Raw genomic sequence first — 20863 nt, forward strand, 5'->3', positions numbered from 1 at the left:
ACATGTTGTTATGTGTTTGTCAAAACCCATAGCATATGCAACCCTGAGAGTGAACCCTAAAGTAAACATGGAAGTTGGGTGATAATGACACATGCATGGAGGTTAATCTTTGGTAATAAATGTCCCACTCTGGTAGGGAGCCATGCACGTGCAGTGGCTAGAGCATTTATGGGAATCTTCACACTTTCTCAGTCGTGTCTGACTCTTTTCAATCCCATGGACTGTAGCCTGCCAGGCTCCTCTGTCCATGGAATTCTCCAGGCAAGAATACTGGAGTGGGTTGCCACTTCCTTCTTCAGGGGGTCTTCCAAACCCAGGGATTGAACCCAGGTCTCCTGCATTGCAGGCATATTCTTTACCTTCTGAGCCATCAGGGAAGCACTTTCTACTCCATTTTGCTGTGAACCTAAAACTGTTCTGAAAAAAAACTGTCCATTAAAAAAAAAAAAGGCCATGGCAGAAAATGTTCAAGGAGGAGCAGGTGTTTGGGCAGGAGAGTTAATTGTAGCTGAGCCCAGGAGCAGGATGGAAATATGTCCCTCAGTTAGTGATGTGATTACACTGGTTACACTGGTCTCACTTAGGTGAGAACAGTTTCTGGGGAGTGATGAAGTGGGAGCTAGACTAGAGAAGACTTAAGTGAATGGATGGTGAGAAAATTATTAACTGAATATGGAAAACCCTTTCAAGAAGTTTCACTGGTGCTCATGAAAGAATATCACATGAGTAGGGCAAAGGATATTCTCTTGCAAAGAGGACAGAATGTGAATGTGCTCAAGCCTCTGGATTAGCTGCTAAATTCCGATGACAGAGGCATCTGCTCACGTGCCCCGTGAGTGTGCAATCAGTACATTCCATGCTGCAGGAAACCTTACAGGTCAAATGCCCCAGGTTCTTTTTTTTCTCTTTGGATGTGCCAGTCTTTGTGGCAGTATTTCGGAACTTAGTTGCAGCATGTGGGGTCTAGTTCCCTGACCAGAGATGGAACCCAGGCTTCTTGCATTAAGGGAGTCTTAGCCACTGGACCACCAGGGAAGTCCCACCCCAGGTTCTTTAATAAATAACTTTTGAGCGAAAGATAGGGCTAGAGGCAGAACCTAAGTATTTTTACAAGCTTCTAAGAGTTGTCTTCTTTTTTAATTAGCAAGTCTAAACTATAATGTCTAGAGATGACCAACTGTGTGATACAATTGTAAAGAAACGCAAGGAAGTGATCACCATAAAAAGTCAGGAGGAAAAAAAAGTCAGGAGAGTTGTTACGTTTGGGGGGATGTGGGAGCAATGAATGAATCAGGGCACACGAAGTTTCTGGGTGGTGGTATTATCATAACTCATTCACTCGAGAAGTCTGGCTGTAGAGAAAACAATAACATAGAGAGATCACGAAATTCAAGAAGGGATGTGTGTGTGTGTGTGTGTGTGTGTGTGTGTGTGTGACAATGGCAGAAGCAGGCATGAAATTCAAGGAGGGGTGTGTGTGTGTGTGACAATGGCAGAAGCAGGCACGAAATTCAGGAAGGGGTGTGTGTGTGTGTGTGTGTCACAATGGCAGAAGCAGGCAGGAACCACTGGGGCAGTCATTCCTGTCCCTCTCCCCATAGTGCTCCGAGGTTCTCAAGCCCTTCCACTTCTATGAGGCAGAAAGGGCAAGGGTTATTGGCCATATCTTACGGATGGGAAAACTGAGGCCTGAGTGTGTGTGCCTTGCCCCAGGTCACACTGCTCATCAAGGGTAGAGGCTGCCCAGATCCCAGGCCCCAGCCCAGGAGTGAGCAGGGCAGCTGGCTCACCCGAGGCTTCCCTGTCCCCTGCAGGAATTGCTGAGATTCTGATGAACAGACCGAGCGCCCGCAATGCCCTGGGGAACGTCTTCGTCAGTCAGGTAAGGGTGGGCACCAGGGTGGGCTGGAGCTGAGATGGGAGTTATCTGATCGGGTCTTCTCTGCAGCTGCTGGACGCTCTGGCCCAGCTTCGGGAGGACCAGCAAGTGCGTGTCCTGATCTTCAGGAGTGGAGTGAAGGGTGTGTTCTGTGCAGGTGGGTTCCCTTCCTTGCCCCCAACCCGGGGCTCAGCAGGGCTCCCACAGGCCTGCATTTAGGGAATATTTAGGTTGTTCTAGCACAGGACTCAGGCTTCCCAGGTAACTAGTGGTAAAGAACCCACTTGTGGACACAGGAGACACTGGTTAGATCCCTGGGATGGGAAGATTCCCGGTGGGAGGAAATAGCAACCCACTCCAGTATTCTCGCCTGCAGAATCCCCATGGGCAGAGGAGCCTGGCGGGCTACAGTCCACAGGGTCACAGAGTCGGACATGACTGAAGCGACCACAGCACAGGACTCACTCCCACTGAAAGATGGGAACGCGGAGGGGCAATTCCTTGCTTAGAGCAACACAGCTAGTGAGAATTCAGTTAGAACTTGACCCCTCTGACCCCCAAATCCTTGTTCTTTCTGTTCTGACCCTTCATTGAGGAAATGAGAAAGTGGAGTCCAAAGACACTCACCAGGTCTGTGGCCAAGACAGGACTGACTTACTGCCCCTTCGCCCACCTACAAGATCTCAGTCCCTTGTCAAAAAACTCTTCCACGTCTCTGCACCATTTGGTCCTCACAACAGGGCAAGCCCCACGCACTTCCTTTCAAAGATGAGAAATGCGGCATCCCTGGCCCACAACAAGAAGCAAGTGAAGGAGAGTTGAGCGAAGAACTGACTCTGGGGTGGCTGTGGAGGGGGCACTGGGGAGACGGAAAGAGGCTGCAGAGGGCGAGGGTGGGAAGCGAGTGATTCTTAGGCGGTTTCAAGGGCATGTGGCTCAGTCCCCAGACCTCAACTGCCAGGATCACGGTGAGCAGCCTGGGGAGGGAGGTGGCAAGGGAAGTATGAGACCAGTCTGCCTGACCCCGCGACCCTGATCGAGGCCCTCCTCCTACTGCGGCCCCTTCCTTTGGCTCCCCCATGGTCTGACGTCTTCCATCACAGTCACTTCATGACTGTTAACCCCGCTCCTCATCCCCCCAGCGAAGGACAGGAAAGTAGGGGGCATGCGGGAGGTCTGAATCTGCCCCCGATTTGCCCTGGAATCTTGGGCTAGTCCCTGTCCCTCTCTGGGCCTCAGTTTCCCCATTTGTCACTGAGGGGCTAGGACTAATCAGACTCCCAAGGGCTCTCCCAACTGACTTTCACATAATCAAGGACTTGCAGAGACTATGTTCACCCCTTATTCGTGACTCAGGCTCCTACCATCTGATCTCCGATGACCCTCCACTGTCATTCTCTCACCTAAGACCCTGTGCACCCCCACACCACTGTCCCTGCACTCACTCCTCATCTACTTGACCTTTAAACCTCCCCCACCAAGCCCTTCTTTTAAAAAATAATTATACCTGATGCATACCAATTATTTCTCAGTAAAATAGGAAAAAATAATTAATAAAATTTTATTACTATTTAATGTATTTTTTGAGTTGTCACAGATATATACATTATACAAAATTTACATTTAATCACAAAATTTACCTTTTAATCACTCTGAAGTGTAAAATTCACTGGCATTAAGTACATTCAACAATCACCACTATCCATATCAGAAACTATTCCCTCATCTCAGTAAACTATGTACTCATTAAGCAATTCCTCCCCATTTCCCTAACACCCAGTAACCTCCATTCTACTGTCTATCTTTACAAATTTGCTTACTCTAAGTATTTAATACAAGTAGAATCATACATTTGTCCTTTCATGGCTTGCTTATTTCACTTAGTATCATGTACTTCATGTTCATCCATGTTGTAGCATACTGCAGAATTTCTATCTTTTTTACAAATGAATAATATTCCCTTTCACACATATATTCCACATTTTGTATAGCCATCTGTTGATGGACTTGGGTGGTTCCCACATTTTGGCTATTGTGATTAATACTGCTATGAACATTGGTGTGCTCGTATCTGCTTGAGTCCTTGCTTTCAATTCTTTGGGGCATATACTTAGGAGTAAAGTGGCTGGACCATGTTGAACTTTAGGAGGAAGCACCAAAATATTTTTGACAGCAGCTGTATCATTTTACATTCCTACCAGCAGTACATCAGAGTTCTACACACCAATGTCAACACTTTTTTGTTTGTTGTTTATAATCATCGTCTGAATGGCTACAAAGCACTATCCTATTGTGGTTTTTACTTGCATTTCCCCAATGATGTTGAACACACCTTCCAGTGCTTACTGCCTTATCTTCTTTTTTTAAATATTTATTTGGTACACTGGGTCTTAGTTGAGGGACACAGGATTTTCAGTCTTCATTGTGACATGCCACCTTTTAGTTCTGGCATGAGAGCTCTAGTTCCCCAACTAGGGATCGAACTTGGGCCACCTGCATTAGAAGCCGAATCTTAGCCACTGGACTAGTGGGGAAACTCCACTGGCTTATTTTCCTTGGAGAAATGCCTATTCAAGTCCTTTGTTTGTTTGTTTTTGGCTACTCTGCACAACTTACATGATCTTAGTTCCCGAACCAGGGATCAAACTGTGCCCCCTGCAGTGGAAGCATGGAGTCTTAAACCACTGGACCACCAGGGAAGTCCTTTGTATTTCTTTTAAGTTGTAGGAAATCTTTATATATCCTAGATATCAGTTCCTTACCAGATGTATGATTTGCAAGTTATTTCTTCCGTTCATGGGTTGTCTTTGCTCTCTTGATAGTCTCTTCTGATGCATTAGTTTTTAATTGTGATGAAATCCAATTTATCTTTTTGTTGTTTTTGCATCTATCCTTTTTCAAACTCCTCCTCCCTCCCTGGCTTCCCTGATCGAGTTTTCCTGGTGTTTCTTTTTCCTCCCTGGCTGCTTCTCTTCAGGTTTCCATTGCTGGATCCTTTGACAGCCTGGGATTCAGTGCCAGGTCATTTCCCAAGGGCTGTCACCCTTGCATCTGCAGGTGCAGACCTGAAGGAGCGGGAGCAGATGAGTGAAACAGAAGTGGGGGTCTTTGTCCAGCGGCTCCGAGGCCTGATGACTGAGATTGGTGAGGGTTCTGGAGTCGGGGGGAAGGAGGGCCTTCGGGGTCCTGCTGATCCTAGCCTCACCCAATCTACCATATTCTAAAGAGAGAATGGTTTCTGTTGTGAGCTCTATGGAGAGATGATTCTCCCAGGGAGAGGGGGCAGGGACAAGGAATTCTATGAGGAGGAGGGTGTCACAAGGGTCCACAGGGCACTGGCTCCCCAGCATTAGTGCCCTGCTAGATCTGACCCTCAGCCCCTGTGCTCAGGGTACAAGCCTGGCCATGCCAGGGTCAACTTTAAGCAAGCATGCTTGCAGGCTTTGACAAATGCTTGTTCCTTTTTCTGGAATATCCCTCCTAGGCCATCTGAACTGTTTATGCATTCTTTAAGACCACCAGTGCCTCCTCCTCCAGGAAGCCCCCCTGGCCCATCATCCAAGCTTCCTTTCTCAGATCACTGATCACCCTGAGTCGTCATCACCTGTTTGCCTGTCTGCGTTCCCCGTGTCGGATTCAGTTCTGCTCCCAGCACACAGAATGAGAAGGGAGAGCAAAAAGGCTGGTCCCGGGGAGGCCCACAGGAGGGTGGGCCTGACCAGGCATCACCCTGCCCATCCACCTCCCCACTCCTGATCCCCAGCTGATCCCACAACTTTCCCCAGTGGGAAAACTGACTGCTAAGATAACCCGGCTGAGGTACCAGGAGAGGTCCCCAAGCTTGGGGCCAATGAAGCCTTCTGTCACAACCAGCTAGACCGTCTCCTACCCTGAGACACTGTCCTGGTCCTACCAGGGCCTCGCAGGCTGAGCCGTCGTCCTTTGTCTCCACAGCAGCCTTCCCTGCACCCACCATTGCCGCTGTGGACGGGTTTGCCTTGGGTGGAGGCCTGGAACTTGCCCTGGCCTGTGACCTCCGAGTGGCAGGTACCGGGTACAGCGAGAGGTGTGGGAGGGTGGGAGGGAAGAGTGAGCGACACAAGCTGATTCTGGGGACTCTGCAATCAGCCACTGCTCTCAGCTTGCCAACAAACCCCAGAACTAAAGGCAAAGTGGGGGCCAAGGAATTCAGGCGGTAGTGGCTCCCCCCTCACCGCCCAGCCCCTGACTACTACAGGGCTCGTCCCTTCTCAGAGTCAGCTGCCCTCAGCTCAGGACTGCTCATGCCAACCCCAGGGCAACTGCTGACACAACTAGAAAGAACATAGAGAGCGAAGGTTGGGGACAAACGTATCTCTTCAGTCTTCCAGTTCTGTCCAAGCCAGCTTTATCGATCATGTTGTGAACAAAGGTGAGCCAGGAGGGCAGTCTGCTACATGCCCAGTTAATCACAAGCATGACTGGGCAGGAACAGTGCCCTACAGTAGTTCTATCAGAATCCACAAAGGTTTGCAGTAGTAGATCAAAGAAACTGAACTTCGAAACGTGGAGGGCAGGGAGGATGAAGATAACTGATTGCTTTAACCTTGCTGACTTGGTGGTTAGGTGTGCCCTTTTTAGAGCAGATCAGAGAAGATCTGAGTGCCATAATGGTGCCACACTTTCTCAAGCCACCAAGCAAGAACTTTTCATCTTTTTTTTAACATGTAGCCCCAGGCATAGAGGGACTTTATATCCACATGATGCATAACAAAGAGAAGCCATCAAATACCAGGGCAGGTCATAGCACCAACTCTGGTTCTCACCTGCCTGTGTTTAGGGGAGCTAACTTGCAGGGTTTGATGGATAGGAGGGTGAATGTAAACCCCTCCCTCCCATACTGCATGGTTCACAGGGACTGTGTTGAGGAATTCAGGAGAAGCCTATGGGGTGGGACACTCAAGGAGGGCTTCTCACAGGAAGTACAACTGTGAAAGAAGGATGTGGATCAGAATACAGGAAAATTTCAGGCTGACAAAAAGCTAGGAGGAAAAACTGGTGGAAGCAGGAGTCACTGACACTCTAGGCCAGACCTGAGTTAACATGAGACAGAGAATCCATTAACTCACAAATAGGTACTGGGTACCATCCAGGAACCCGTCCTTGTTCTAAGCACCATGACCTCACTTAATCCTAAACAGTTCTATAAAGCAGGTAAAAGAGAGGTTATCAATTTTTTCCCCGTCCATGAGGCTCAGAAAGGCTAAGAGAGTTGCTCAGTGAGTTGTGGAGGTTAAGGTGAGTGTTGGGCCTCCTGACTTCCAGCCTAGAGCTCTTCCAAAGGCAGTGACTGGAGAAGCCTGGCTGTGGCTGCACCATGAGAAAAGTGATTGGCTGGAGGGGTGAGCAGAGCCCAGAGTGTCTCTTATCCTCAGGGACTGGTGCTAGAAGACAGGGTGGGGGCTTCACTCTGTTTTGTCTAAGCAGCTTCCTCGGCTGTCATGGGGCTGATCGAGACCACCCGAGGGCTCCTCCCAGGAGCAGGTAATAACACACACCATCCATCCTCTACCTGTTCAACTCCACTCTATCCAGCATAATTCCCTACTTTCCTCTTCTGCCCTATGTTCTGGGCTCTTCCCCACCAGCCTAACCCAATCTCGTCCTCTGAGAGGTCTTGGCTGACTCCCAGCCAGGGCCTCCTCTGGGCCCCCATGTCCCATGAGGATTCACCACCCCTACTCCATCCTGGCAGGAGGGACTCAGAGGCTGCCTCGATGCCTGGGGGTGGCCCTGGCGAAGGAGCTCATCTTCACAGGCCGACGACTGAGTGGGGCGCAGGCCCAGGCTCTGGGGCTGGTGAACCACGCTGTGGCCCAGAATGAGGAGGGCAACGCCGCCTACTGCCGGGCCCGAGCCCTGGCCCAGGAGATCCTGCCCCAGGTGCGACTGCCGCTCGGCGCGGGCGGGCCTGAACCACTGGGGTCACGGGAGGGGCGGCCAGGGGGCAAGGGCGTCTCATGCAACACAAGATCCATTTCCCCAGATTTATAAAATTAACTGTCTTTGGTGGTTTTGCCTCCATTCAGCCATCTAGTAAATAATACTAAATCAGATTTTAAGTTAAAGTGAAAATTGAGTTCTGAGAGGCTGGGATCAATTAAGCTTGAAAATCCTCAGAACAGCCTGTAAAACAAAACTTCCTGAGATGATGCAAATGATCTCTATCTGTGCCATCCACTGAGGCAGTCACTAGCCACATTTTGTTGCTATGTCCTACTCTGTGTGACCCCACAGACTGTAGCCCACCAGACTCCTCTTGTCCATGGTATTTTACAGGAAAATATACTAGAGCGGACTACCATATCCTTCTTCAGAGGATCATCCCAATCCAGGGACTGAACCTGAGGCTCCTCTGCTTGCCAAGCAGTTTTTTACCACTGAGCTACCTGGGAAGTCCCACTAGCCACATTACTTAAAGTTTTAATTTCTCAATTATAGTTCCCATATTTTAATGCTAATAGACACATGTGGCTATTGGCTATTGTATTAGACAGTAGAGCATTAATATGTCCCAAAATTGAAAACGCAAGTTTCTTTAAAACAGATAAAGAACTACCAGCCCATCTCTCCATGCATACTACGTGGTGGAAAAGCACTTGAAAAACATGATGTATGACATATATTAAGACCCATACATTTTTTTTTAAATCATCAAATAGCCTATTAACATATAGTCTCCCCAAAAGTTTAGATACCCAGGGAGTGGGTTAGGCCCTGCCTACAGTAATCTCCAAAGTATCCGAGAGGCTCCACTGGCTTCTCACTTCTCTAACAGAGCCAGAGGGAGGTCCCAAGTTTCCATAAAAACAGGCAAGCAGCTGAAATGGAGCCAGGTTCTGTTAAGTTGTAATACGGACTGAATCCATATGGTGCACCCTCATCCTTCAGACACAAACAATCCTAGGTATTTTAATAGTGTCCCAGTGTTAGAACAATCCAAACAATTGGGGTGATTATCCCTGTCGTGTCTGTGCTATAACAGACCCAACAAGGTTAAGTGACTGCTCATCAAAGTCAAAGAAAGTGACTGCAATAATACCACAAAGACAGACACTATTTTAGCATTCATTCTGCATAATACAGAAATACATATAATAACTAGTATTTTAAAGAGTGCAGAACATGTACAAAATTTTTAAAGAACAAACTAAATCTTTAATGGATTTCAAATACAAAAAATTAAAGACATGTTACAAAAGTCAAATATAATATTGTTAACCATACTGTATCATTTTAATATTAACACAGAAAAGTATTTGAAATTAATCATGAAAAGTAAAAAAGACTTATCTTATTTAGGGGGAAAAAAAAATCTCCCTCAAATAATCCTGCCTCTTTTTATAACTTTGAGATCTTTACTTACTTGCTTGCTTAGTTACTTGAGGGTAAGGACCATAAAAAACTGATGGTAAATTTGGCTTAAAAGCATTGGTTTTATCTCCATTTCCTGTTTATAGTTTCGTCACATAAATGGAGAGTCTGATGCTGTTCATTTTAATGCTGTCGTGTTTCTCTTATACTTGGTCAGAAAGTCTGAACTGATAACAAAACTCTGAGTGACTCAGGGTGGTAGCTAATTATACTTCCACAGATTGAGGGGCCTATTGTAGACTCTAGGGTTTGTCATTTTGCATAAAATAAATAACAAGGTCTTTGAGCTTGGTCTCAAGATGATTCAGGCTTCTGACTTTTCAATATATTGAAATAATGGTATTTTACTAATTACTAGTATTTCAGTATTTAAAAGTAGCTTTCTATACCAAAACAACAGCCTACCAAAAACCAGTATTAGAATCACTAATGCAAATGCTGGGACATTCTGATGCAACCTGTTTAACTTCCAAGTGAGTTACTGAGTGCCAAGTATGAAAAGATTCCCTATGGGTTGAGTGCAAGAGATGCTGTTGTAGACAGCTGCCCTCTAGTGGAAAAATTACCAAGACCAGGCCAGTCAAATTGCTCCAGAGATTACAGCCCCAAAGAGCCTATCTATCAATAAACACAAGGTCCACAAATTAACACTCAGATTTTCCCTTTAAACAGTAAATATACTTTACCCTTTGAATATGGATTTGAATACATTTTCCATTTGAACATCAAAGGAATGGAACATCCTGTGGCAACTGTGACTCACTTATTTCCAAATAACAAAATGATCCATATTTCTTTTTTTCTTCAAAATGATCCATCACATTTCTAACTGACCTACTTCACACAGTGTTCCATTGAACAACACAAGTTGGAACTGTTAAGGTTCACTTATACATGGATTTTTTTTTCACTAAATACATACTACATTACTACATGATCCAAGGTTGGCTGAATTTGTGGATTCAGAACTCTTTACAAGGAGGGTTAGCTGTTAAGTTCTGTGTAGATTTTTTACTGCATGGATTGTTGGTTCGCCCAAGCTCTGGGTTGTTCAAGGGTCAACTACATTTTTGTACACACACACACTCAGAAACATAAATATGTGTGTTTTCAACACAGAGACAACATGGCTATATAGTTTTTAATTTTCTCCAATGAGAAATCAGTAAATAATACATATTCATGACAAACAAATCAAATAGGATAGAAGAATAAGAAGGACATAGAGTAAAAATCAAAAGTAGGGTGATCCTGTTATCCTGGGGCTGTCCAGGTTCAAAGTGAAAAGTCCCACATCCTAAAACAACACTCAGTCACTGGCAAAAAGACAAAATGTTTTGGGTCACGAAAACATTCCTCAGTTCCCCAGTCCCTCTCCCCACAGATGACCACTGTTAACAGTTTGCATACTCTTCCAGAAATTTTCATTGTACATGTAAAATATGCACATATTATCACATATCTAATTCTAAATTCCTTTAGGATAATTTAGGGGACAAGGTACACACCTTTAAAGGCTAGTCCAGTTCTAACTGACGTTTAAAAACAAACTATGCACAGAAAAGAATTCAATAAGTATGGAAAAGTATAAGACAAAAAGTGAAGTTTTCCATTCTCTTTTCCCTTCTCCCCGAAGACACATCATACCAATACCTTCTACACAAATGGAATAATATACACAGCACTACGCAGCTTCCTTTTTTCACCTAATATATTGGGAGTGTTACCCATTTCAGCACATACATATCAACCTCATTCATTTAAACTGCATACTTTTTCATTCATGGTATGGATGTGCCATCATTTAACCAGTACTCTAATGAGGAACAATCACATTACTGACATCTTTATGCTCCTGAAAAATAACTGGACTGATTAACTTTGTACATCTTAGTGTACTCTTGGAAGTGAATCTATAGGGTAGATGCCTACACGGAGTTACAACATGAAAAGAGCATGGGCATCTATCTAATTTGCCAGTTCTTGTCAAACTGTCCTCTTGAAGCATTGTTCCAGTTTACTCTCCATTCAATTATGTGTGCAAATACTTCTCAACAATAATGGGCATTACCAACCTTTTACAGTTTCCAACTGTGAGGTGAAAAGGAGCACCTAACTGTTCTGATTTATGTTTCTTTAAAAGTAAAGCTGAGCACACCTTGTGTCTTTTTTTTCTTTTTTGTGAACTAGCTTTCCATACTGTGTGAATGCTAAAATATATATATATATATACATATACACACACACACACACACACACACACACACACACACACCAGCTTTTTGTAAAGGAAATGTTTCTGTCACAGTATCACAAATATAGTCTCCCAGATCTTGATTTTTGCTTGAATCTGTGGTATTTTTCCCAGTCTGAAGTTCTTTTATCTTTATGTAGCTAGTTTTTTCATTTATGGTTTCCATGCTAACAGACTTTTTAAATTGTTCTTTTCCTGATAAAGTCTTACAAAACCTTCATAATACAATATGAACAAAATAGGAGGCAAATGCACTCCTTGCCTGGAAGTGCGGTGGGGGATGGAGAGCCAGAACTGCAGTGGCACAAAATAACTAGAAGCAAGACCAAAGAGGCAAAGATGGTCACTTTGGTGCTCTTGCTTCCAACTGGCCCTACAAAATGCCCTTCAGGATTTTGATCCAGGTCTGCCAGATTCCAAAGTCCAAGTTCCTAATACTGACCTTTTTTCACCCTACTGGGGTAAAACATGCTTTCAGTGGAGGCTTGCATTTGTTGAGATGAGAGGGGTAGAGAAGGGAACAGCAGTGGAAAAGGTGACTGGGAATCAGATCTAAGCTTCACCACTGACTCACTGGACAAACATGGCCAGGTGTTTCACCACCCTGAGCCTCACTTAAACCCATCCTGAAGGGATGGGGAGCAGCCTGTGACGATTAGATAAGTCTGTGGGTGGGAAAGCATGTGTACAGTGGAGTATGTTGTACATGCTGGCGGGATGTATTAAATGACAAGAATTCCAGATGGTCAGGACTAGGAGGATTAGGCATCAGTTAGGCTTCCTTCATTATTGAAAAGGAACATCAGCTAATTAGTAGGTATAACACTAACAAAAGTAAACACTGTCACTAGAATAGCTGGATTTCTACCCAGACCTCTTCCGCCATCATGGAGCGTGTGTGCCTAACTGTGAGCACCAACTGATCCCCTCCTCAACCAAGCGCTTGCTTTTCCCTAGGCCCCCATCGCTGTGCGGCTGAGCAAAGTTGCCATTGACCGAGGAATAGAGGTGAGAGGGTTCTGGGTCGGAACTTAGCGTCTGCTAAGGTCAGTGGGGTGGCTGGGAGGCAGTGCTTTCAGGGCACACAGATGGACAGCACAGCTGGAAAGAACTCAGGCACTGGACTCTTCTAATAGACTTGGAGCCTGAACCTCTCTCTTTGTGCCTTAGTTTTACCCATCTAAAAAATGAAGTTTGGCCAGGTGATACTCCAAATTATATTTTATCCTCATTTCTCTCCTTTAGAGAGAGAAGGTAACTGAAGTCCAGAAAGGGTAAATGACTTACCCAGGGTCACAGAGCAAATGAGTCACAAGAACCGAGGTCTGCATGGCTATCAGTCCCATGTTCTCCAGATTATGTTGGTGGTCAGTATTGTGGCCTCACAGACGGGGCTCAGACATGCTGACTTGGCTGCAGCTATCCTACACATCAACTTATTCATTCATTATACACTAAACCTAGATCTGAACTGGGACACCGGAATGAATCAAATATGGTCACTGCCCCCAAGGTGGGGAGAGGGACTGATACAAATCAGTAATAAAAAGTCAAGAGTACCAAGCAGACAGCCTGGAGAGGGCAGAGGTGCACCATCCATGGGGCTCCTGGGTACAGGGCTAGACAGTGCTGGGTTGGAGAATGTTTTCTAGAACTGGGGTTTAGGCTGGATAAGAATTCCAGAAAAACTGGAAAGTGTGAGAGAAAACACAGAGATGTATAAAGAAGCAACTCAACTGAACAGGAGGAAGGGATGAGTGAGTCAGCACAACAGTGAGGTTAGGTGCATGGGCCCTGGTGCTGGACCATTCGGGTTCCAAGACCTGTTTTTCCACACACTATTGTGTCCTTACACAAATCACTCCACCGTTCCATGCCTCAGATTTCTCAGCTGTGTAGTAGGGAAAATAACTGCTGCTATGAACACTACTTCTCTTACAATAGTGCCTTTAAGTGAGTAATAGCAAGCAGTGGACAGTAGAGACTGGGAAGTTGCCAGGGGCCAAGTCGTGCAGGCCTTAGTTCTGAGGGCAATTTGAAAGCCAGCAAAGTTCATTAATGGGGGTGACAGGAGGCATGGTGAGGCAGCCAGGTGGGGAAGGAGGGAGCAGCGGCTGTGCAAGCGCATCATCTCTCAGGCTGTTTGTAATCCTCCCTGTTGTTCTCACAGCCCCCATTCATCCCAACACTGCTTCACCTCTATAATGAATGGTGTTCCCTCTCCAGTAGGGGATTCCTTAGCACATCATCTCTCTTCATATGGGTTGGCATACAGTAAGCCTTGGTAATTCTTTGCTGGAAGAATCCAGGAAACAGTAGGAAGTGGTGTAGAGAGCAGGGCGAGCTGGTGCCCAGAGCACATGGAGGTGGGCAAGGCTGATCCAGGCACCACTTCTTTCTTGCAGGTGGACATTGCATCAGGGATGGCCATTGAAGGGATATGCTATGCCCAGGTATGTGTCTGCTGCCAGTCCTGCATGCTTGTAAGCAGAGGCCGGGCCAGAGTAGGGCCCTTGGGTACTATTAGTACATGACCAATTGAATAGGTTCCTCCCAACCCACACAGTAGATCTTTGCAGCACTCGTTTCCTCCCAGTCAGCCTGCACTGATCCCAGGGGAGCCACAGAGCACTCTCTGGGACTGTTTCCTCAGCCATCTAATGGTGCTGTACCCTGCCCTACTTTGCTGCCCAGAGAATCACAGAGGAACCTGACAGAAGAATAACAGCTTCTGAGTTCTCTTTACCAGTGGCTACTGGTACAGGCCAGGCTGTACCAGCCTAAAGCCCAGGCTGGAGAATGCCAAGGCCTTGATTATTGCCTACAGGTTATGTATGCTCGATGGTGGGATAATACACTGTGGCTGACCTATTTAGCCCTTTACTCCTTAGTGAGTCAAAAACATTAATCTCCAGGCTAACAAGTAACAAAAATCCTCCTAAACGGGGGTTTGGGAACTTGTAGAACCTGATGTGAACCAACTGTATACCAGGATTCAAAGCCAGAGCTCTTACCACAAAGCCTAGTCTTTGTTTTCTGCCCAGTAGCCTCATTTCAGGCTGCTGAATGAGACTGTGGGCTCTCAGATGCACGTACACTGTGCACAAATACAGTCTGGTGTGAGGAGACCATGGAGCCACCAAGGCCCACATGACCCAACACCAGAGTCCAAAGACAGTGAAAGACTTGGATTCTGGCCTCGCCATGGGCTGAACAACCTTGAGCAAGTCTTTTCTGGTTTCTGGACCTGTCTCTGCAAATTGATACTCGGTATGTTGTTTCAGAACATCCCAACCCGGGATCGGCTGGAAGGCATGGCTGCCTTCAGGGAGAAGCGCCTCCCCAGATTTGTTGGCAAGTGACCTCCATTTAACCTGAAGCAAGGGAGATGCACACCTTACAGAACAGGATCCAGAAGGAAGAAGTGCAGCACCTCTGCCCTCATCACTTCACCTCTCTGGGTTCCAGTCTCCTCACAAGGACATGATGGATAGGGAATGACTGGCATGGTGCCCGGTCCTAGGGTGCTGCCTATGCCACCTACTGCTCCCTTCATTACTCCTCAGCCAGGCGAGCTCATCACTGGAGTCGGGTTTGCTTTGAAGCATACCTGTCTGTCCCTAATAGAACGATAAACTAAGGATAAAACAGACCCCTCTGGGCCTTTATAGCACTGGCACTCAAGCCTAACTTCTGCGTCTCGGTTATTAGGTGCTCACCAGAGATGGCAAGAGGCTTTAAGAACCACCCCACAACGGCCGTTTCTTCCACAGTACAACAGAGATAATAAGGAAACCTTGGCTGTGGTTGAATAGACTCAGCTCTCTGCCAGTTACTCACTGTTTACCTCAGCCTCCTCAACTACAACGAACCTGTTATGAGGATTAAAAAATAATAATAATAAAATACCTGATGTTCCATAAACATGAGTTATGATTAATGTACAGTGTTCTTTTAAGAACCAGGTGAAATCACTGCTGTGAAACCTTTTGTAAACTGTAGGGTGGCAGGCAAATCTCTGATGGTGCATTTAATAACTTTCAGGAGCCCTGAGAAGGGAATGATTAACTCAGGTGGACAACATGAGAGATTAAGAAATGGACAGGTAATACTGCAGTTGAAGCCTGAAGGATCGAACAGGCAATGGAGGCTAAGAAGAGGAAAACTGAGGGGAACAGCATGAGCAAAAAAGTAAGCAAGATGGTGGCACTTTGAAATAAAGGGGGGCTGATATACACATGTGCACACGAGCCTCAGCAGCCCTCCTCCAATGCCAAGGCAGGGCAAGAGACATGTGGTCATCTTTAACTGATCTGAGCTTCCTAAGCCTGTGCCTGGGCGGCTCAGGAGTTACTGAACCATGAGCAGAGGCATGGACACAGACAAGTAACATTGTTGACTTGCTGTTAAAAACAAATGTGCCTCAAAGCTGTACTCATTTCCTGGAAGGGAAGGGAAGACAAGAACCCAAGTCTTAGGAATCAGCACCAACCACACAAGCAGTATTTGTCTACTCAGCAAAGTAACCATCTTGCTCTACTTCCTTCTTCTTATCTGTTAAATGGGGAAAATAAAACTATCCCAGAGGACTGTTGAAAATCAGAGAAAATGTACAGAGGTGCCCAGTGCTGAAATGGACCTCAACAGGCACTATTTCCCACTCATCTTCCTCACATCAGCCCAAACTAGTATCTGGTAACAACATGTTCTGACATATGGAACCCAGGTCAGGAAACTAAGACATACTTTTAGAATCATGCAGAAGAGTGAATGAGAAAATCTGTGGAGTTTCAGGGCTGTTGAAGGAAGCAGGTCACAAATTCCCCTTATCCAGTTGGACACCAGTGAGCAATAGTTTGAAAAAACAATTTAGAATAAGAATAAACCTCATTTGATTTCAAAAGATGATACGGCACATTCCAGTTAAGAACCTGGCCAGCTTACAGTATGAAAATCTAGTCCTAAAATAAGCTACCAATTAAAAAAAAAATTTTGTTTCTTTGAAAAATTTAGATTAATGGCTTAACATGTTTCATTGGTTGCCAATAATAAGGTAAGGAAGGACTTTATTCCATAGAGCAGGTTTGCAGAGGACACAAACAAAAGCCTCTCATAGCTTATACTGGGGTTGAGGTTGGTTCTTAGAAAAACTCATTATTTTTCTCATCCAAGTTAGGTAAGAGCACCTCTTTTTTTTTTTAAAGAGCACCTCTTTAAATCTTTGGCACAGTCCTTCCTTTTCCTCTCAGTTTTGGTCACAGTCCCACTCTGTGACCTTAAAAATCTGAGGGATTGAGATTTATACTCGCCATATAATCTTTCATCTAAACACTTGTCAGTCCTGTGACCATGCCCCACCAGCACACCCAATTACCCACAATGTTATTACGCTCATTCAGTCTAATGTGTAAAGCTGGAGGAAAAAAGGTCAAAGGTAGACTATCCAAAAATCATAAAAATGTATTTCTCTTTACTCTATCCAACGAGTGGAAGGTAATTTGGTATGTATTAAAAAAATTTTTTCCATCCCCTCCAATAGAGGTTCTGCCTTCCAAACAATACATTTAAACACACATGTTTCCTAGAACTCTCATGCATTTCTTTTCCAAAGGCCTCATATAGCCAGGAATAACAACTTAGGAGATTCCTTCAACCATGAAATTTAACATAAATACCGAGGTCCCCCATAGGTATTTCTTTTTTTCTTTCCTCTGACAAATACTCAGTTAAGAAATTGGTCAGGGCTAGAGAAAATTAACTGGCATAGCTGTTCTAACAAAAGCTTACAGGTCTTCCCACAGAGTCCAGGGCTTGATTTTTCAAAACTACTGAAAAGGTATTCCAAGAATGATTCCAGCTTGATTTGAGATTATGGCTATCACACAAATCCAAACTTCTTATAACTTACAGAAAATCATCCCCCAAAAGGCCAACAAGGCAAGGCGGTCAGCTCACAAACTCCAACGACAACTTGTTTCAATCCAACACTTGATTGCTGATACAGCAGAAGGCCTGATACCGAAGATGCAGCACCTCTGAGGCCCTGAGGTTAAGAAGGGCCTTCAACAAAGAGAGAGTCTCTGGTAATTCATAAAATGCATTTTGAAGTCATCTACAATGGAGGCTGCAATCTGCTGTGCTTGGGGGTCTGCCTCACTGTGTTCCCGGATGTCACACAAAAGCTGCAATCCTTCTTCTTCAACTAACATTTTGCAGTATTTGCTGGCTGAAAGAAAATCAAGCAAAGAAACCTGATGTTCAAGTTGGTGTTTTAAATATTCCCAATTACCACATTCATCATTTTAAAGATGCCAATAATGCTTGGCTTGTGCAATTTGATAACGGATGATTATTTTATTAAGTTTATTTCCAGACAACTCTATGCTTCAAATATCTCTAGCTAAAAGGATAAGAACTTCTTTTATTACAAAAATAATAAAAGTTTCATGTTCAGGCAGTATGCTGAGCTAGACAACCTAAAAACACCAGAGGCTGGATAAAATATAATTGAAAAAAATTTTAATTCATGGTTGAGGGCACAAAGTAAAGGAACTGTCAAGGAGTCAGACACAAAGAGCAAAACAAAAAACACTTAAAGCTCATGTAACCTCACCTGTAACTTTTCTGGAGTAGAAAAGGACTGTCAGTTTCAGTAATCTAGGAATTTCAATTTTAACTTAGGAAGTCAGAAGCAAAAATAATGCATAAATTTGGCCCCTCAAAAGGCCAGACAAGACAAGGGATAAGACAATGAAACATCTCTCTCTTGGCCTGGGCTCTGGGGAGAAGTCTTTCCTGAGTCCCAAGTTGGTACAGGGTTTGAATTTATACTAGCCTAAATGTTCTTGGAATCCTTGAGCTGAAAAATGAATATAAGGATTAGACCAATCCCAGGAAAACCTCCAGAACACTTGACAGAAGCAAATACAAAACTGTACTAAAGGGACATGTCCACAATTCAGTCTGAAAAGGATTCTCTTAATCAGTGCAAAATCAATTAAACACAGAAACCATGATCCAAAACACATTCAAAGGACTTCCCTGGTAAGACTAGTGGTTAAGACTTTGCCTTCTAATGCAGGGGACGTGGGTTTGATCCCTCGTTGGGGAGCTAAGATCCCATATGCCTCATGGCCAAAAAAACAAAACATTAAAAAAACAAAAACAAAAAACATAGAAGCAGTATTGTAACAAATTCAATAAAGAGTTTAAAATGGTCCACATCAATAAAAATCTTAAAAGAAAAAAAACACACAACAAGACAACCAAGAATGCAGTAAAAAGAAACAAAGACATGGATACTTTTTCTTTGTAATGGTTACAAGATATGTAGGACTGATTGAGAGAAGGTAGAAGATATTTCTGATAAATGTTATAAGAAAGGAATAGAATAGCTGGAGGGTAATACTTTTGAAGAAAATTTCTGAAAATGTTCATTGATTTTGTAAGGTATAACCATGACCTGAAATCCAGAGGCCATAGAACAAAATAATGACTAGCAAAAACAATGAATAAAATCAAGACAAAACACTGGAAAAAACTATTTGTAAGAGTTCCTTCAAATTTAAAAGAAAAAGATCAAAAAAAAGTAAAGAAAAAGCAAGCAACGGAAAACAACAGAAGCCAAATGTAAGAAAAGACAGTTAACCTTACTTAAAATAAATGTCAAGTTAGAATCACTTTCACCTCAGATTGGCAAAGATCAAAAATTCAACTAAAAGTTTTTGCAAGAATAAAAGGAAACTGCAAGCTCTCATATATTGCTGATGGGAATGCAAACTGGTAATCAACTCTCTGGGATACAATTTAACAATACCCACCAAAATTATATACATTCATAACATTTTGACTCAGCTCTGCAGATTATACTCATAAAGTGATGTATTTAACAAATACTATGTACTATGCTTGTACTAATACTATGCTATGTGCAAATGCTAATACTATAAGCCAAGCAATGTTTAAATGCTTTGCAAATGTTAACTCATTTAATTCTCGTAACAGTCCTATAAAACAGGTACTTGGATCCCCATTTTACAGATGAGGAAACTGGGGCACAGAAAGGTTAAGTAACTTGCTCAAGCTCCCACAGTTAGTAAATGGAGAAAGGGAGTAAAGTTCAAATAGTCTGGTTCTGGGGTCTGTTCTCTTAATCACCAGATAGATGCATCTTTCCTAAATATATACAGTGTGTGTGTGTGTGTGTGTTTTCCCCTGGTGGTCCACTGGTTAGGACTCCAAGATTGAACTGTAGGGACCCAGGCTCAATACCTCCTGGGGGAATTAAGATCTCACATGCTGTGGGTATAGCCAAAAATAAAGAGAAGTGTTAAGGCAAGCTCCTAAAAACCATTTTTTTCTATCAGTTCTTTCCTAATTATTCTGCCACTTTAGCTTTAGAATAACAACCTTCAGATTCCTCATCACTTACTGAACTCATTCACTTGAACTGTATTATATATGTGAATAGAAAAGAACTGAGGAGTATAATATGTCCATAATTATTTCAGTCTATAAATTATTTCCTAGATTTTTTTGCACATAGGCCCCAATACTTGTTAAAGCTATTTTAAGATAGTTTATGCTTTTGATAGTTAAACATTTCATTAATTCTAAAAGTTATACCTTTAGATTTTTCAGCATAAAATTATAGTCTATAATTCTTTTTATAATACAAATTCTTTAATTCTTTTATACAGAATTAAAGTCTATAATTCTTTTATAATACAAGCAAAAATTTTAGTAGTATTCCTTAGCAAAGAGAAAAGCCAAGAATTCCCAAGAGGAATTTAAAGCAACAAATGTGGAAGAACATTTAATTTGCCTGAGAAACAACTCCTGACATCTGGCCCCCCAGTCTCCCACAAACCACTACAAAGAGGCAAATCTATGTATTACTTATAGGAAAGATAGTATTATGATAAACTATTCAGTGAAAAAGAGAAAGCTATAGGATAACACGTACAGAATGAGCATTTTGCCTAAAAACATATGCATGTACAGCATATAATAACTATAGCATATATACAGAAAACTACCTGGAAGGACAGTTACAGTCAGCTAATAAACAGTGCTTGCCTGTGGGGAATAGGAGCGGGAGCACACTTTCACTTTCTATATTGCTTACCATCCATCCCCAAATAAATTATAATTCTGTAGCATTTTTTATACTAATACAAAAGCTCTTTAGTTTCTTCATAAAAAGTGTTAAAATCAGGACATAAGAGAACAATTTTTCAAAATGCCATCTTGAACTTAATCCTTATACAAAAAAATAGCTAAAAAATGGTTATTTTTGGGCTTCCCTGGTAGTCCAG

The 20863-nt window shown here is 43.6% G+C and overlaps 2 protein-coding genes across 5 annotated transcripts in view; one reads left to right on the top strand and one right to left on the bottom strand.

Annotated features, from left to right (window-relative positions):
* Positions 1-15470, top strand: part of LOC122677964 (enoyl-CoA hydratase domain-containing protein 2, mitochondrial) — a 29881-nt gene extending 14411 nt beyond the window's left edge. Inside the window, exons 2-10 of one of the 3 annotated variants that reach the window (XM_043878308.1) lie at positions 1815-1882; positions 1949-2036; positions 4937-5023; positions 5834-5926; positions 7343-7402; positions 7614-7801; positions 12504-12554; positions 13952-13999; positions 15258-15470. In XM_043878308.1, coding sequence (XP_043734243.1) covers positions 1815-1882; positions 1949-2036; positions 4937-5023; positions 5834-5926; positions 7343-7402; positions 7614-7801; positions 12504-12554; positions 13952-13999; positions 15258-15287 — 713 coding nt within the window. In that variant the 3' untranslated portion in view covers positions 15288-15470. Of the gene's footprint in view, positions 1-1814; positions 1883-1948; positions 2037-4936; positions 5024-5833; positions 5927-7342; positions 7403-7613; positions 7802-12503; positions 12555-13951; positions 14000-14830 lie in introns of all 3 variants that reach the window. The other 2 variants (XM_043878306.1, XM_043878307.1) reach the window with 2 other exon arrangements.
* Positions 15471-15568: 98 nt separating this feature from the next.
* ZYG11A (zyg-11 family member A, cell cycle regulator) overlaps positions 15569-20863 on the bottom strand; it is a 61228-nt gene continuing 55933 nt past the window's right edge. For both annotated transcript variants that reach the window (XM_043878301.1, XM_043878302.1), the window contains one exon: positions 15569-17772. In XM_043878301.1, the coding sequence (XP_043734236.1) occupies positions 17609-17772 (164 nt within the window). In that variant the 3' untranslated portion in view covers positions 15569-17608. The remainder of the gene's footprint in view (positions 17773-20863) is intronic.

This window comes from Cervus elaphus, chromosome 20 (genome assembly GCF_910594005.1).
Source record: "Cervus elaphus chromosome 20, mCerEla1.1, whole genome shotgun sequence".
In the NCBI taxonomy this organism is placed as follows: Eukaryota; Metazoa; Chordata; class Mammalia; order Artiodactyla; family Cervidae; genus Cervus; species Cervus elaphus.